Raw genomic sequence first — 17,600 nt, 5'->3', positions numbered from 1 at the left:
TGTATAATACATAAACAATGTTAATGTTTTGGCTGATCAGTGTATTAGTATTAGTTCATGTTCAATACATTATCTATCAACATTTTAGGAAGCCAAAATGTTATGTGTAAATAGTAAATAACTGGTAGGGCAATTTCTTTTTCATTAGTGCAATTTTTTCAGTGCACTTATTTATAAGGTACACTCACCTTGCAAAGTACGAACAGCAACTTACCTCACCTGTAAACCCTGTAAAACTCTCCTCTTGTCATCCCAATTAACCTGTGTGACCAGTTAACCTGGTGTTTTTTTTTACTTAATTGCAGCAACATGATTATCTACAGTACTACATGTATACTTCTGCTATTCTTCCTTGTGGTCTGGACCATCAGAGCTGTTTCTTTGTCTATAAGGTAGTGAAGAACACATATCAGAATGATTTTATGCATTCGTAATACTTAGAACAGAAAGATCCCATAATAATATCTGATGGTACAGTATATTTTGAGGATTCAATCCACTCAAAATCATGTTCTTGTTTTCTACTGCGAATGAGAACCACTCTAAGATGAGATATTCAGGTAAAACTCAATTTAACTAAACAAGCTGTGTGATAAAGAAACAGTAAGTCTAAAAAAATCTTCCACCCCTCTATTATAAATGCACCCTGAATGGAGACGGACCGGTCTTGAGTCTTGTGTTTCATAAAGTTTTTGTTATCACTTTCTTTAACCTTTCTTTATGGTGGTCTCCAAGCACACAAACAGCTGGTTAGTGATGCAGCAGTTGGTAGTCGCTTCAATTTAGCACTAGGTTCGATGTTCTAAAATATTTCCCTTTTCAAAAGCAAACAAGTTTATATGTTTATTAATATGTTTTATTAAAAGGTGTCAATTGGTGGATTTGACTACAGCAAGTCAAATCTGAGATGCTTGACCTCTGGTCTTCTGGTCTTGAAAGTAGACATTGCATGCTCACTAATAACATGTAAAAGTACAATTCAGTCTCATCTGGCTGTACTGATAGCCAAAGCAGTAAAAGATTGTCTGGGGGTGAAAACACGTATCTGCATGTTCTTTGGTTCAAATGGCAAATGACACAATCTTGCTTAGCAGCACGTCTGAATCCTAGTGCTGCACCTTTATTCTGCATGGACTTGAGAGTCACTGCATTCTCTTGTCTATAGCATGCAGACAGTGCTGCCTTAGCATCTACAGCTTTTTGTTTAGGTGTTGTAAAGGTGCTGACACCCCCTGTTTCATCGAGCCGAGCAGCTGTGCCTTCTGTCCATTTCTGTTTCTGCTGATTTAAGGCTGCTAAGAAGCTCTGCAGATGTCCGCTGTTCATGTAATTCTCCAAAAACAGAGTAAAGAGTTAAACATTATATTTTTTGTTGGTCTGCAACTGAGGGTTGTGTAAATCCCGAGAACAAAATTGGGAAAAGATTAAATATATAATACAAATGTGATGCAGCAGGAAGGTTGGAGCCAGTGGTCACAGTCAAGTGATGATAAGATTGCTATTGCCTTGAAAATATGCACATTATATGCTACAGTTGTTCTAAAGAAACCTGCTTTGTTTTTTAAATTTGATATCTTTTAAGTAAGCAGCATGTTTGCTTAGTGTTTAGCATAGTCAAGCAAAGCATGGTTAGAACCTGGCCTCTAGTCTCTGTGCTTGGAGTTTGCATGGTTTACATGGCTGTGTATGGTGGGTTTTATTCCAGTTTCCTCCCACAGTCCAAAGACATGCAGTTTGGGTAAACTGGCAATTTTAAATTGCATAAAGAGTATAACTGAGAGTGTTGCGTGTGGATAGAATGGTCCACTTTGATGGAAGCAGCCCCAAGACTGCCAAAAATCTAAAAAGCACCAAAACATTATACATTAAATTTTTATAATATTTATATAGACAGTATTGTACAACATGGCCATCAGAGGAAGTGTATTTCACTATCTAGGTGCCAGAACAGAAATCATTCTAGATCCCTGAGAGGTGTTGGGACCAGTCAAGCAGTGTTAGAGTATCATAGGAAATGTGGGGCAGTGCGGGGTGTGATTAATGCTTTGAGATAAGTGGGTGCTGGATGGTTTTGGCTTTGTGGGATAGCATCAGTGTTTTAAATTTGATGCAAGGGCAGCTACAGGAAGTCAGTGTAGAGAGCAGAGAAGTGGTGTGGAAAAATTTAGGATGGTTAGTATGATTGGTCAGATGAATGCGTGTTAATGTGCATGTATGTGCATGATGCACTACAATCCAACATGACCTCAAGTAGGAAAATGAATATTTTTGAAACAGGGTTCATATTTACAGCCCAATCATATTTAGGTATCAATTAATTATGTACAATTGACAAATGAGGGTCCACACTGTACACTTGGCCAAAACATGGTGCTAAAAAGTGTTAGTTTTAGATAGGATCAAATAACATTTTTCATAATACTTTATTGTAAATATGCATGCATGTTTATATTTTTATTATACAAAAAGAAACAAATTTGCTAAATACAATTTTATGCCCTTTTTGTAGTGTCCTTTTTTTTCTTTAAAAATATATATATATTTTAATGATCATTATTGTCATTTAGGTGAACCTTGGCCAATTTAGATTTCACGTGAAAAAACATAAACCTAAAAAAAGTGTATTATTCTCAAATACTAAATTGTTAAAATATTGCAACATGAATTTGCCATGGTTACACACACTACAGATGTTTTGGGGAAAAAAATCCTTAATTTTGCACAGAATGCTTTAATTTAGGCAACAATTATTACAGGTCATATGCTTCTAGAATCTCACATTAATACGGAAATATAAATAATTTGCATTTTAAATGATCATTGTATACAGCGAGACTGTATAAACCTAAAAATGGGGCACTTATAAAATCATCCAAAACGGTTGGCAACTTAAAATTTTTAGGGAAGGAACATTGGTCACAATTGGTAACCATATGTAGGTCACAATGCCTACATATGGTATAAACTTAAAATATACATAAGCACTTATACTTTGTTTAAGCCGACTAAATATCCCCCAAATCTATCCGCCTCACAAATCTGTTTAAAACCTGCAATGCACCGCGCATGCGCGCGAGATTGGTTAATCAGTAAAGTGACAGCGTTGGTTTCGCTGGTCAGAAAATGTCGCGTAGGAAACTTCGCAAATTCAAACAGAAGCGAAAAAGCAAAAACGAGGACAAACTGAAAACCATCAGCGGTGTTAAGGAAGAGTGTGTGGTAGAGAAGTGTGAGGAGTTTACCCCGGAGCGGAGTGTGTGTGAGCGCCAGCGGCAAAGCCAGTCCAGTGGCCGCAAAAAGAAGTCCTCAAAACAAGTGCACTTCGCCGTGCTGCCGGACAAGTACGAGCCTCTGGAAGAGGACAGAGCCTCGGACACAGAAACGGAGGACAACAACAGTGGAAAAGAGAGGAAATATAAGAGTTTCAGGAAAGTATGTGCACTTCTGTTAAGTTTTGTTTTATTAGGTTTTAAAACTTTTTAGGGAGTGAGTTAGTTGAAGTCACGTGAAGAAATTATCTGCTCTAGTTGGGATACAGTATCAGCACTGAGAGGAGGCCAGGACAAAGTACTGTACAAATATGCCATGTTCTGGTTTAATATATATAAAAAGAGTTTGTGGAAAGAATTAAAATGTTGAAGCTAAAAATAAGCTTAATAGCTTTATTATAATTAGTGATATTATTATTTCACGTTGAAATAAATGCAACAAAAATTAACCCCTTAATTTTTTTTCTTAATTCTATAATTTTACAAAAAAATTGTTTGGTGTGACATATGGTTTCCACTGGATTGGTGGCTAAATATTAAGAAATTGTACAAAATTTATCTAATACACAGCAAGATTTGGAATCTACAGTACTGTCAATTTATTTTATTACAATCGATGGGAAAGAGAGGAAAAAGTTATGGTTACACCTAGTTTACGTTAAATTGTACTTCTTTCATCATCAGCTAAATACACACAATTTGGGAGTGAATCACAGATTCAAAAATCAAAAAAGTATATCGGATAAAGATTAAGTTTTATCTTAACACGACTCCAGCGTGTTAAAATTCACTTATACCACTTTAACATTCAGATGTGAACTATTTCCAGTAAACATGTTAAGTTAGGATTTTCTAATAAATATCTGTTGGTGCAGGTGTGTTTGCATTTCGCAAGTAGCTTATGAGAACTTTATTTTTAAGTAAAAAAACAAAACAGTACAAAACTGTTTGAAACATGTCTTTTACTTAACATTTTGATTTTATTTATGGTGCATGTTTAAATTCAGGCAAATACCTAAGTACTGTAAAAGTTTCATTAAATTCTGTTCAACCAGTTTTGCATGACCAAGAACGTTCTGTTCTGACCAAAAACGTGTGTGTATACAGTTTAAATAATTTAATTTAGCTAATACAACACACCATTGGTTGTTATAGCAGATTTTGACTTATTGTTCAACTGTAATTGCTTAGAATACACGATTTGGCCAAATGTTTTAGGACACCCGACCATACGTGCATGCATATTTCCCCAAACTGTTGCTTGTTGCTGCAAAGTTGTTCAAATAGTCTGTGCATGCTGTAGCTTTATAATTAATCTTAATCAAGGAGCTCAAACACAAAGTGAGATCTGTGAAGACGTAGTGTGTCAAATATGGAACGAAGAAAAGTAAATGACCTGCACAAAACTTATAAATGTTTAATTTGGAAAGATGCCAGATCTTGTAACACAACAATAGTGGCTGACTTTACAAATGCTCTTTGGGTAACCTTGTACCAGCCACAACCATGTACCAAAATCTACTGGAAAGCCTTATGAATGAGATAAGTCCATATGATTGTGGTGTTAGGGTATGTAAAAAACTTTTGGCCATATAGTGTATAATTATATAAAATAATCCTACCCTTGGCAAAGGTAAAATGTACACTTGTTGTGTAGCTATTAATAGGTCTACAGTGATGGGGGCTGTGGTTGGGGGCACAGATGGGTTGCAAATGGTAAAAGGGGATGCTTTTAATTAATGCTGATTGGATTCCTTGACTAAAAGTGAAAAAAAAATTGCTTTACATAGTTAAACATGTTGTTGACATGTTAAATAAGCTTTGACATTTTTTGCAGGAGTTAGCTTGACATTTAGTCTCTCTTTCTCTCTCTATCGCTCAGAACTTTGGAAAAGCTATTCGCTATACCTGGAAATGTCTGGTTGTTGGACTGCAGACTTTCAGCACGTCCTATTCCGGGCCTCTAAGTGCAGCTTCCACACTGGTGCCTGATATCCAGAGAACAAGACCTAGAGCATGATGGAGTGAAAGCTATTGTTTTTTAAGTTTTTATTTTATTTTATTTTTTTAATTATTGTGGCTTCATGACAATCCAAAAGGAATATTTATAAATTATTATTACGCATTATTCCAGGTTGACATGAGGCAGACTTATCACAACTGATATCCTCTCAAATATCTTTTCTGCTGGGATTGTGGTTTGTTAGATTTTTCCTTGATCATGATTTAAGCTGTTGTAGATATGAGGAAAAGAATCATGATGAGTTAAGCCTGTGACTTTTCACCTAGTTCCCTAGTCTAATTTGTACGTGTGATTTCAGCTGTTCATCTCAGATCAATAATAGATCTTTGAATGTATAGTACTATAATTTATTTGGAAATAGCTAGATGGAAAGCTGTGCATTTTTTAAAATTTATTTATTTTTTTATAATTAAATTTTATGGAGATTTTTTTTTTGTTAGAATTTGTGCAATAAATTGTTGGTAATGTTGGCGATAAAATACTGGTTTATACTGTAGAATAAACTTTTGGGATTGTATCTATTTTTTTGTTTGCTTATTCATCGACTCTGACATTTTTAAAGGGTGAATAATTTACCAAAATTTAAAAACATTAGTCTTTTTCTTTTAAAACATCTTACATAGTGTTAAATTTGACCATTTAAATTTATAGCACAAAAAAACCCAAACTGACTATAAATTATAAAAATGTAAACTGGAAAGTATATGGAGTAAATATGTATATTATAAAACAACTTGTGTATTAATTGTGATATTTATTAATAATTTTTTAATGTGTCTTGTCTTGTAATGACTATCTAAAATGTCATTCTACTTACAGTACATGTAACCTATATGACAATAAGATTAAATATACTGGAGAGTCTCACAGTATTAATAAAATAACTGAAAGGTGACTGTCACATCTTAAAATGTCTCTTTAATTTCACTGTTGTTTATTATTTGTGGTATTTTTCTTCCATTTTAAAGACGGCTGCAAAACATTGTCATGCTTCACATAAACCGCAAGTAAAAATAAATGATTTAATCCTGTAGTCTTGCATATTGTTGCTGCTATCTTGTTTCATCAGACTTATTCAGAGGTTTACCATCAGACTGTAAAAGATTTATTTACAGTATAATTTTATGAATGTTATTAAAAGAGTAACCGCTGATACAGAATAAAGATACTGAATATTTCTTTAACAGGACAACTGGACACTGTTGCATATTACTATTTCCTAAAATTATACACTGTTGAGCCAAAAAGAACTTGCACACACTAATATTTCATCGAGCAACCTCTTGCTTTGATTACACTACAAATTCGCCTTAGCGTCGTTTTGACAGGCTTGTGTGATGTAACAACGTTTATTTCTGTTCAGGGTCGCATTCATTTCTCTCTGTGATCCTGTATTGATGATGGGAGTGTCAGACCACGGCTTATGTCTGAACTTTGTGGTGGCCAATTCATGTGATGATGTCTCATGCTCCCTGAACCACTCTTTCACAATTTGATCGTGATGAATACTGGCATTGTTATCTTGGAAATACCCATGCCATCAGGGAAGACAAAAAAAATCTATGGAAAACTTAGTTAGTACATGTATATATATTTAGGTAGTCAGCTGACCTAATTTTTTGGTCACATAAAATTGCTGAAACAAAACCTGATCAAGTGAAGTGACCCCAGAACATAACACTGCACTGCTGGCTTGTACGGTATAGGCATTAGGCTTGAGGGGTGCATCACTTTGTCTGCCTTTTTTCCTACCCCGACGAGGTGACTCATCAGATCACATGACCCTTTTTTCAATTAGCCTCATTGATAAGTGGCTTTCTTAAAGCTACACAGCTGTTCATTCCCAATCCCTTCTGTTTGCATTGTGGAAATTCTCTTACTTTCGCTATTAAACATAGATGTGAATTGTGCTGTTTTTTTATGATTTGATTACCAAATATTTAAGTGGTCTCCGGTTCTTATTCAAAGATGATGGTCCACGCCATCCTTCTACATTCTAATAATGCGTTGGAAGTTTTAAAACGCAATATAGTATTGTGTTACTTTCTCTTGTGCTGCCTGGGGCATGACTTTACAAAACCTTTGAGGGTGTGCTGTTGTGTTTGGCACCGGGATGTTAGTGGGTGTTGTGGGTTGCAGGGTAGGGCTTTCATAGATCTGACTGGTTTGTCTGGTGCATTCTGTGAATGCTCTGTCAGGTTAAGATCTGGAGGGAGAATTTGGATTAACAACCCTAAACTCCCATATGTGGCAGGTTGATAATCCTGTCACCAATTTACTGGCATAAGATTGACAATCAATATTATTTAATATACCTGGCAGTGGTGTTGAAGTTATGGCTAATATACCAGTCAAAAGTTTGGAGACAAGCTTAAGTTTATTTTTCCATTCTAGAACAATACTAGATTTTTTTGAAAACTATAAAATAGTTGATTAAGTAACAACAACAACAACAACAGTAGTCAGTTGTTATTTTAGGACATGAAAGTCAGCTGTTCTGAAATAGTTTCTGCAAGAACAGTATTGTCAAGTGCATTTGCAAAACCCATCAGGCACCTTGATGAAACTGGCCCCCATGAAGACCATCCAAGGTAAGCAAGACCAAAACTTACCTTTGCTGCAGAGGAGAAGTTCATTTGGAGTTACATTTTAATCTTCTAGTTTGACCCAGGCCTGATTATTATTGAATCAAAAATCACTTAAATTGAACCTGTTTGAGAAAGTAAAGCATGTTAAAAAATCTAAAAAAAAAAAGAAAAAAAGAAAAAAAGAAAATCAAGAACAGATGAGAAACAAAGTAATTGACATGTATCAGTCTGTAAAGGACAATTATTTGAAACAAACCAGCAAAACCACTGGGTGGAATGGCGTGGCCTAGTCAAAGGCCTGACTTAAATCCAATTGCGATCCTTAAACAGTCTAAATTCAAACAATCCTGCAAAGAAGAGTGGGCCAAAATCCTTCCACAGCGGTGCGAAAGACTCATTGCCAGTTATCACATGCTTGATTGCAGTCAGTGCCGCAAAGGGTGGCACAACCATTTAATAAGTTTATGGGCATTTACTTTTTCATATAGTGCCAGGAAGGTTTGGACAGCTTTTTACCTTACTAAATGTAATCATCAATTAAAAAGTGCATTTTGTATTTACTCTGGTTATCTTTTATTAACAATAAAATTTGTTTGAGAATCTCAATCATTTAAGTGTGACAAATATGCGAATAAATAAAAAAAAAAACCCTGGAAGGGCAGACTGACTTACCTACAAGCAATAATAATAATAATAAACTGTTTTATTTATCCGGCTCATATTTAAGCTTCCATTTAGTACACATTAGGATGATTTCCCTGAGGGGTGACTGCTTATCATCATGCACAATCATCAGTTTCTTACATGCATCCTTCTTTTGTTTTTGAAGTGTTTTTTTATTCCATATCTCATAATCTGCAATATCTTCCAGGGTTTTTCCTCTTACTCAATTTCCAATCATAAAATCATGCATCTGTGCCAACATTTTTGCAAAATAATATTATACGTATGCTATGAAGCAGAGTATTTTTAATTTGATCAAATAAAAATAAATAATAATTAATTGCCTGCTACTTTGACTTAGCATTTTAGATGCCCTAAATGAAACAGTTTTTAACGTTATTCCATGCTCACAGTGCATGACTAGTGTGTGATCTATGACCTAGAGGACATATAACTTTATGACCATATTAAAGACATTCACTCCCTTTCAGAACGTCACGTCCAAGATTATGATTAATAAGTGGCGTTGACCTCCCAATTATATGATAAGAACATGCTTTGATTATGAGTTGACTGGGATTTCATGATTGTATTATACATGGCAAAGAAAACAGTGTTTAAGTTCTTTTCCTCAGCTTAACATTAAATGCTGCTAATAACAGGGTAGAATGAAAATAACCTCATTCTCTAATTGCATACCATCAGAATACAATATACCTATAGTTTTTTTATTAAATAAATAAAACATTAAATTTGAAAATTTTAAACTTATTAAAAGCAAATATATGTTCTGTACAACTACATTATGGGTCCAGAATGCTATGACTAAGCTTAAATCTAAACTTAATTTTAAACCAGTTTTATGTTGTACAATTTACTTGTATTACTGTACGGGATGATTTCAATAAGAATTCTGTAACAGAATGTGAAATAGCGTACTCTTCTTTGCCAGATTAAACATCGAAGATAATTACTACACTTAGCCCTCCTTTTTTTTTGCACAGTGATACAATCATAAGCGGTTTGAAATCTTTCCGTGGAAGCAAAACAATGGTTTCACATTGTCATAACATTAGATTAACTCTATGAGCAAACCTTTTGCATGCTGTTTTGACATATTTACAGTAATACACACCTGAAAGCTGTGATTCCTCTTTTTTTTTGGGGGGGGGGGGGGGGGGGTAATGTCTGATAAGACATTATAGAGACATTCTGTCTGCTGCTGCAGTACAACAAGCTGTTTTTCTTTTTATATACAGTGCATGTACTTGTCGCATGAATTTTGTCACACCTGATTTACATATTCAGCCGATTAACAACCTTTTTGAAATTAAGTAAATGTGAAAGAGCTGGGGAAACATGAAAATTTGCCGGGCAAGGGGTCATCCAGGACCAGGGACGAGAAACACTGTTTTGTATAATTGTGATAGCGAACATTAACATTAATTAATATACTTGCCGATTAGCCGCATGCCCAGAAGGTCAAAGCTGTCTGATATTTTAGTTCTTGTTTGTGACTTGGTTCATAAACATACACATTCATACACACAGCCACTAGTCAGGCCACAGACAAACACAGTGGTTGTAGTAAGTGTTATTACTGAGACGTCCTGTCAGCTCTAATTACAGTACAAAGGTGTCAGTCAACATACTGTATGAATGAGCATCCATTATCATGGTTTACCATCCACACAGCAAAACACTCTCACCCACTTACTCATCTTCTACAGTATACCGCTTAATCTTGTATTCAGGGTCAAGGGGGGCCTGGAGACTATCCCAGGAGACTAAGGGCATGATGCGTGGTACACCCTGGACATGGTGCCAATCCATCGCAGGGCACACAGACATACACACACTCTCACACACACTATGGGTAATTTGAGAACACCAATTAACCTGTCTTTGGACTGTGGGAGGAAACCAGAGTACCAGGAGGAAACTCCACGCACACAGAGACGGGAATCGAACCTGACCAGTAATCGAGCCCAGACCCTGGAGGTGCAAAACAAGTTCAAATACAGTAAATGAAAGGTTAAAAAAAAACAATAGTTCAGTTTTGCAAAAGTGTAAAAAAGAATGTTTCATTATAATAAATAATTTAATTTATTTGTTTTAGGATAACTTCGCCTTTAACTATGATTATGAAAGCTTTTATCTAACTTGTTTATCAATTGACATGGATCATTTTTTTAAGTTCATTCTTTGATGAATTATTATTTCCTGGATGGGACACCAGTTCACTGCAGCCTTTTTGTAAATCTTTTTTGTAATTCATATATTTTGTAAACCCTAAAGCCTAAATCCTCCTGGGCATGGAAGAACTGTACATGTTGTTGCTGGGATGCTCTTCCCCTCCTCCATAATGATATCAAGGAGCTGCTGAATATTAGAGACACCTTCAGCTTGAGGATGCCCCACAGGTGCTCAATGAGGTTTAGGTCTGGAGACATACTTGGCCACTAACAAACATTTTTCCTGATAAAATATGAGGAAGATATTTTATCTCATTTGGTTGTTGGTGGCAGATGCGTTAAAATATTTCAGAAATCTCCTTGAATTTTTTCAACTCTCCAGAGTTTTCTCAGAACAGTGTGAAAAACAAAAAGCATCCCATATAGGAAGGGTCTGCAGGCTCAGTCACCTTGTTGGCACAATGGAGACAGACAGCAATAAACTCATTGTGCACACAAAGACATATGTTAACAGTTATGTAAGAAAAAAAGTATACTTGCTGAGCTCTTTATTAGTAACTCTATACTAATACAGAGTGGGGCTTTCATAAAAAAATAAAAAAAAAACTTTGTTCTTCTTGGCATAGATTCCACACCATGTTGAAAATATTACGTTGAGATTGTGGTCCAATATTCAGTGATATGATTGCAAATTCTGCAGTTTTTACAGGTGCACTTTCATGGTGCAAGTCTTTATCATATCACATCCCAAAGATTTTATTACATTTACTGTAAATTCACTGACATTGAGGTTAATATAATCATTTGTCCATTATGGTGGAAGTACTAATAAGAAGTTGGTCATTTGTGGCCCCGAAGGGATGCAAATAGTCAGAAAATATACTCAAATAAGCTTTGGCTGTGGCCTCAATTATTGATTGGTATTAACAAGCCTAAAATGTGCAAAGAAAACATTCCTTACACACCATTACACCACCTCCGCCAGCCTAGACTGTTGACACAAGGAAGGTTGGGTGCATGAATTCATGTCGTTGGCACCAAATTCTAACTCTACCATCTGTGTGGCTCAGCAGAAATAAATCAGAGTTGAATCAGGCTATGTTTTTCCAGTCTTTAACTGTCATTAATTTAGTGACTCGAGTGCATAAATATCAGCAGTTAAATAAATACAATAACAAAACTGTTTGGCACTAACAATCATTCCATGGTCAAAATCATTGAGATCATATTTTCCCCCTATTCTCATGGTTGATTTTATGTGTTGTACTGAGACCACATGATTGGCTGATTAGAATAAGTGGTTGTACAGGGTTTCCTGATAAACTTCTCTTTTAAGAGCCAATGACACTTTAAGGTTATCTTAAATAAACATATTGTGAAATTTTATTACAAATGAATCACTTTTCAATTAAAATTGATTACTTCATTTTGCACAATCACAGAGAAAGTTAACGTCTAGCCATTAACTCAGTGGTTAAGGCATTGAACTACGGTTCGGAAGATCCCAGGTTCAAACCACCAAGTTGCCAATGTTGGGCCCTTAACCCTCAACTGCTCAGATGTGTAATGAGATTAAAAAAAAAAAAAAGTTTAAGTCGCTCTGGATAAGAGCGTCTGCCAAATGCCTAAATGTATGTAAAATGTCTAACATGGACAATTCACTGCTACACCACCAGAGGGCAACCTTTCCTACGTTTTATTGCTTTTTCCCTCATTTGTAACAGTGACGACTGTTGGTGTTGTATAAAGCAGATAAACAATTAGCTAAGTAAAAAGCTGTGGTGATTACTTAAGGTATGTTCTGACTGCGTAAAAAAACATTTAAAAAGCATTCATTTACAAGTTACAGTATATACTGCCTGACCCCAAAAAAGAAGGGACCATTCCAGAAGGAATTAAATTATCAAATAATTCATTATTTAAATTAATAGAATTATTGGGCTGCACCAAGCAAAGGAAACACCTAAAGAGATTTGAAAGTACTAGAACTGGGTTAAGAACCTTTCAAATCTTTTTAAAATCTAGAAGGCTACTGGAACTTTGTGGAAGTCAACTTTGTGGAAAAAAAATTGTTAAAAAAAAAACATGAATGGAGATCATTTAAACAGCGACATTTGCTTGGTCAAAAATCAAGAATGAAAATCATAGCTACAGTATGTTTAATAGTGAACGGAAGAGCATTTTCATACACACACAATGTCATGAGGATAATTCAGTATAACCAAAAAAAAAAAAAAAAAAGGCTTTAGTTTGCTAGGGAGAATAAAGATTTTACTTTAAAGCCATGTAAAAATATCATCTGGTCACACCCACATAGCTGTGTAATGTCAAAGGGATGTCTTAAAAAAAGATTTTTAGTCTTTGTAATCTTTTTAAATCATTGCAGTATGCCACACACATACAGTATACACACACACACACACACACACACACACACTACAGACAGACTAAATCATTAAACATGTGACAGATGTTTCTTATGTGTTGAAGTTAAATTGACTTTAGCACATTTATAATTCAGAAGGATTATTAAGGTAAACACTTTGTAAAATTAATTCATAATGTCAAATGTTTTTTTTAAAATATATATTCTTAAGTCATATTAACAACGTGACAAGTAGAAATTACTAGGTGGTGAGACAAATTCTATTAAACAGGTAAACCAATTATGTAATAGTATTCAAGAAGGTTCAAAGAAAGGACTAGTGCTTCTAGAGCAAGGGTGATGCACCAATAAATTATCCAATATTTTCTACATTTGCCAAGGTTTGTACACAAAATTATCAAGAAATTCAAGGAAACCCATTAAATTCCATTGCGTAAAGGATTAAAAACTACTTCTGAATATAATATAAAAAAACCTTTGTCCATTAACATCATTGAACACTCATTAACAGCTGAGTCCCTGTGTAATGGAAGAATGGTGCTTAATGTAACCAACTTGCGTCTTCAGTGCCCAAATGCTATTAACAGAAATGGTGTTGTTGCACATTGGTAAAGTGTTAATCATCCTGATGTTGCAGCCACCTCTTCTTTTTGATTTTATTGCCGAATTCCATACTATATAGGTTGCACAGTGGCTTAGTGGTCAGCACAGTTACCACAGAGTTTTCATGTTCTCCACATACTTGAAGAGTTTCATCCAGGTTGTCCATACTGCCTGATTGTGTGTGTTTGTGTGTGTTTGTCTGTGAGTGTGTGCTTGCACCCTGCAATGAGTTGGCACCCCAACCAGGGTGTACCCTGCCGTGTACCCTTCCTGGAATAGGCCCAAGCTCCCCACAATCCACAGGACAAGTAGTATAGTAAAGGATAATAAAATATAATACAACACAACACACTAAACAGGAATGTTTTCTATTTCAGGTTAGGGCAAGACCAGTGAAGGAACATGGCAAATATGCAAAAAATACCAGCAACCTCTATGCTCAGGTGCCACATAAATATATACAGTGCTGACCTGTCAGAGTTATCTGACAAGATTTTCATATTAAGAGGGCTACATAAACAAAACTGCACATGCACCATATCAAAGGCCAAGCTTTGTTTTGGCCCTCTGTCTTTGCCGCTGGATAGGTGATGATATGGGAGGTAAGGACTTGGAATCTTCCCAGGCCTGGAGCACTGCCATAGATATGGGTCTGTATCTTTCATCATGGTTAAGTTTCTTTCCAACTGTCTCAGAGGTGAAGTGAAAGGCAAGAGATTATCAGTGATTTAAGAATAAAAAATACTAACTTATTTGAGCTTTAAAGGCAAAGGCATGAAGCAGTGGTATTTCAGAGATCTCATATGATTAGATTACTGGCACACCTCATTTACTGATTTACTGATTACATTATCTATCCATGTACTCTTGTTCTTTTTTTGTTTAGCTTTTTTCACAAGGGTTAGGGGATATGTTTAAGCACCCTAGACAGCTTGCAGTCCTGGTATTCAAACTGACAAGCCTCTAGTCAGAATACAATAATATAAAGAGTAACTTTTGGTATCAGAGTACAATAATACATTTGGTTTACAGTGGAGTAAATTTGTTATTGGATATCACATCTATTTGCTAGAAAAATTTTACAACCTCTGGAATTTGTCTGATTTGTCTGAATAGCATATGACAAATACATACATACAGTATAGACAATTTTTTACAATTAGACTTACTGTAGAATAAAAAGCATTTTAAGAAAAAATGAAAATATCTAGATTTAATGAACACAGGACACAATTGTATGAGAGGATGGAGAAGAGAATAAGGGGGCAGTATTGAGTGCCCCAGAATGACCAAGTAAACATGCAGGTAGATATTGTAGGTAGATCAAGATACTGTACTCTTTGTTGATGCACACTTTCTGCATGCCATATCTAAATTAGCACTACAGTATAACTACAATGAAAAATGGTGGTGGTAGCTTTGTGCTCTGGGGATACTTTTTCTGGGTTTCTTGTCAGAATTGGCAGGATGATACGTGGAGCAAAATACAAGGAAATTTTACAAGATAACCTGCTTCGGTGTGCTATTAATAAATGAATGAATAAATAAATAAATAAAAACAGTTACATTTCACCAGGTGTTTGGTTTCTTGTCTCAGCTTCTTTTGTATGCGGAAGGCCAGGGATTGATTCTTAGCTGGTGGCCAAAACCCAGCTCCTGGATGCAGTGCCGGTCCCAAGACCGGATAAAATGGGAGGATTGTGTCAGGAAGGGCATCTCATGTAAAATCTTTGCCAAGCTGTTGTGCAGATCAGTTGGTCTGCTGTGATGACCCATCAACAGGAGCAGCTAAACGACTTTGTATGGATGTTAGTTCTGTGCAATGATATTTGAAAAGGAAGAAAAAAAAAGTTTGAGGAAAAAAGTTATCTGAAAAGAAAAAAGATATTTGGTGAAAGATATGTAAAGAGAGGAAAAATGGAATCTTTATTACTGAAGTTTTTAGAGTTTTATTTTACACTTTGCTTCTCCTGAGAATTATTCATATATTATTTATATTAAGATAAGTTCATTCTACCTATTATTCTCTTCTACCCAAGCTTACTGCATGTATGCATACAGAAAAGGATTCAGGGTATTCCCCTTGACCTGTGTGTTTTTGCTTAGTACTGAAATAGTTTTTTTTATTGTTTGTGTTGCTTTATTGTATGTTTAATTTGATTTTTATGGTTAGTTCAACAGTCAACTTGTGAATTGACGGTAAACGTAAAAACAATGTATCATAAAGTGCTACCATTGTTAAAACTATAGGGATTATATTCTGGTAACAATAAAAAGAGCTTATCACAAACTAGCGGTATGTCAGAAAATGCTACCTCTGATAAAACTATTTTTGCAGTGCTTCCATCATGCTAACCTCAGTCACTCTTTCTCTCTATCATTATCAATACCACTTTATTATGTATTCAGGGATGAGAGGGAGCCTGCAGCCTATGGCAGGACACAAGGCAGGGCAATTCGGAAATGCCAATTAGCCAAATCTATACGTCCTTGTAGTGTGGGAGGAAACCATAATTTTCCATGCCAAAGAACCGAAGTGGGGATCAAACCCTCAACCCTGGGGGTGCAATGCCACATTGCTAATCCCTAAATCTCTCCGCCATCATTCAGGCTAAACTATAGCTGAAAAATCTTGATAAAAGGAATACAGAGTATTCTAGTATTTTAATATATAGTATACTAGTATAACTATATATTTTTGCTAGCTGTAGAAAATAAATGATAGAACAAAAGAAATGAAAAAAAGTGATAGAACATCTGGTATACCATTAGCATATGCAGTTCGCATCCCCCAACTTTAGATACTTTCACTCTGCCATTCATTTGCTCTGTGTTCTATCAACAGTTCATCCCAAAAGGTGTAACTTTGTGCTTACACAAGAAGCTTCTTATCTTGTTGGAAAAAAGTTCTTTTACTTGTATGCACAAGCTGTTTTCTTGTCCAAGCAAGTTAATTATCAGCATAGGTTTAAAGGAATGCTTGCCTTTTACATGAAAACACCTTATTATACATTATATTCATATTTCGTTTATTAACAAAGTACAGCATATTTGAAACTGAAGGTTTTTATTGCTTTACCTGATCAGTACATTGCTTTGTGGTTAGATGGTGAGCTGTACGCACAAGATAATTTGTTCCCGCAAGATAAATAAGTTGTGCACACAAAATAATAACTTGTTCCCACAAGACAATATCTTGTGCAGACAAGTTAAAGAAAAATCAATCCTTTCTGAACATTACAGTAGGTTTGCAATGAAATACTGGCTGGAACAACCTGTGTGATGTGTGATCCAGACAAATGCACCTGGTTCTACGTTTGTGCATATGCAGACACAACACTGAAATATCAGTTGGCTGTAAGCCAGTTTTTTAAGGTAGTGTACAGCTGCTATTTTTGTGGTCAAAAATGAAACCATGTTTCCTGAAGTGGGTGGACCAGCACAACAGGGTTTAACACTCAAAATCTGGCAGGTATTTTTAACCTACTATGGTTCACCTACAATCTTTCTCATCCAAAATTTTTTTTAGCCATTGCGGTTGGCTGGAGATAGATTATTTTTTTTAATGAATCCTCAGTGCAAGCCCATATAAGTTTATAACAGTGCTATATAATTTTAAGTCTGGTTTCATATATTGTCTGGCCAAAAGACTCTTAACTCTTGATTTCATTCAACTGCCTTTAGCTTCAATTATGGTGCATAACGTGACCAATTCATGGTTCAAACATGTGCAACATGGTTATTCCTAATGCTCCTGCTCTCAGCTCCACTGAGAGAAAAAAAATCCATTGATGGCACAACCTGGTCATTTCTACTGTAATTTTTTTTACAATGTAATGTGAAGACATCTCTGCATGGTGACTCTTGATGCAC

At 35.4% G+C, this 17,600-nt stretch overlaps 1 protein-coding gene across 2 annotated transcripts; it reads left to right on the top strand.

The window, feature by feature from the left end:
• The first annotated feature begins 3,097 nt into the window (after positions 1-3,097).
• On the top strand, positions 3,098-6,358 carry c13h1orf115 (chromosome 13 C1orf115 homolog). 2 transcript variants are annotated; one of them, XM_053510280.1, is made up of 3 exons: positions 3,098-3,432; positions 5,152-5,293; positions 5,404-6,358. In XM_053510280.1, exons 1-2 carry the CDS (start codon positions 3,124-3,126, stop codon positions 5,287-5,289), a joined length of 447 nt encoding a protein of 148 aa, XP_053366255.1. In that variant the 5' UTR covers positions 3,098-3,123; the 3' UTR covers positions 5,290-5,293; positions 5,404-6,358. The 2 variants fall into 2 exon arrangements, with proteins under 2 accessions (XP_053366255.1, XP_053366254.1); XM_053510279.1 differs by having other exon boundaries at positions 5,152-6,358.
• Positions 6,359-17,600: the final 11,242 nt, after the last annotated feature.

This window comes from Clarias gariepinus, chromosome 13 (genome assembly GCF_024256425.1).
Source record: "Clarias gariepinus isolate MV-2021 ecotype Netherlands chromosome 13, CGAR_prim_01v2, whole genome shotgun sequence".
Taxonomy (NCBI): domain Eukaryota; kingdom Metazoa; phylum Chordata; class Actinopteri; order Siluriformes; family Clariidae; genus Clarias; species Clarias gariepinus.
This window is presented reverse-complemented; position numbering and strand designations above follow the sequence as displayed.

Coding starts and splice junctions, on each gene's coding strand:
- c13h1orf115 (XM_053510280.1), top strand. CDS start 3,124: ATGTCGCGTAGGAAACTTCGCAAATTCAAACAGAAGCGAAAAAGCAAA. Junction 3,433..5,151: donor AATATAAGAGTTTCAGGAAA/GTATGTGCACTT, acceptor TCTATCGCTCAG/AACTTTGGAAAAGCTATTCG.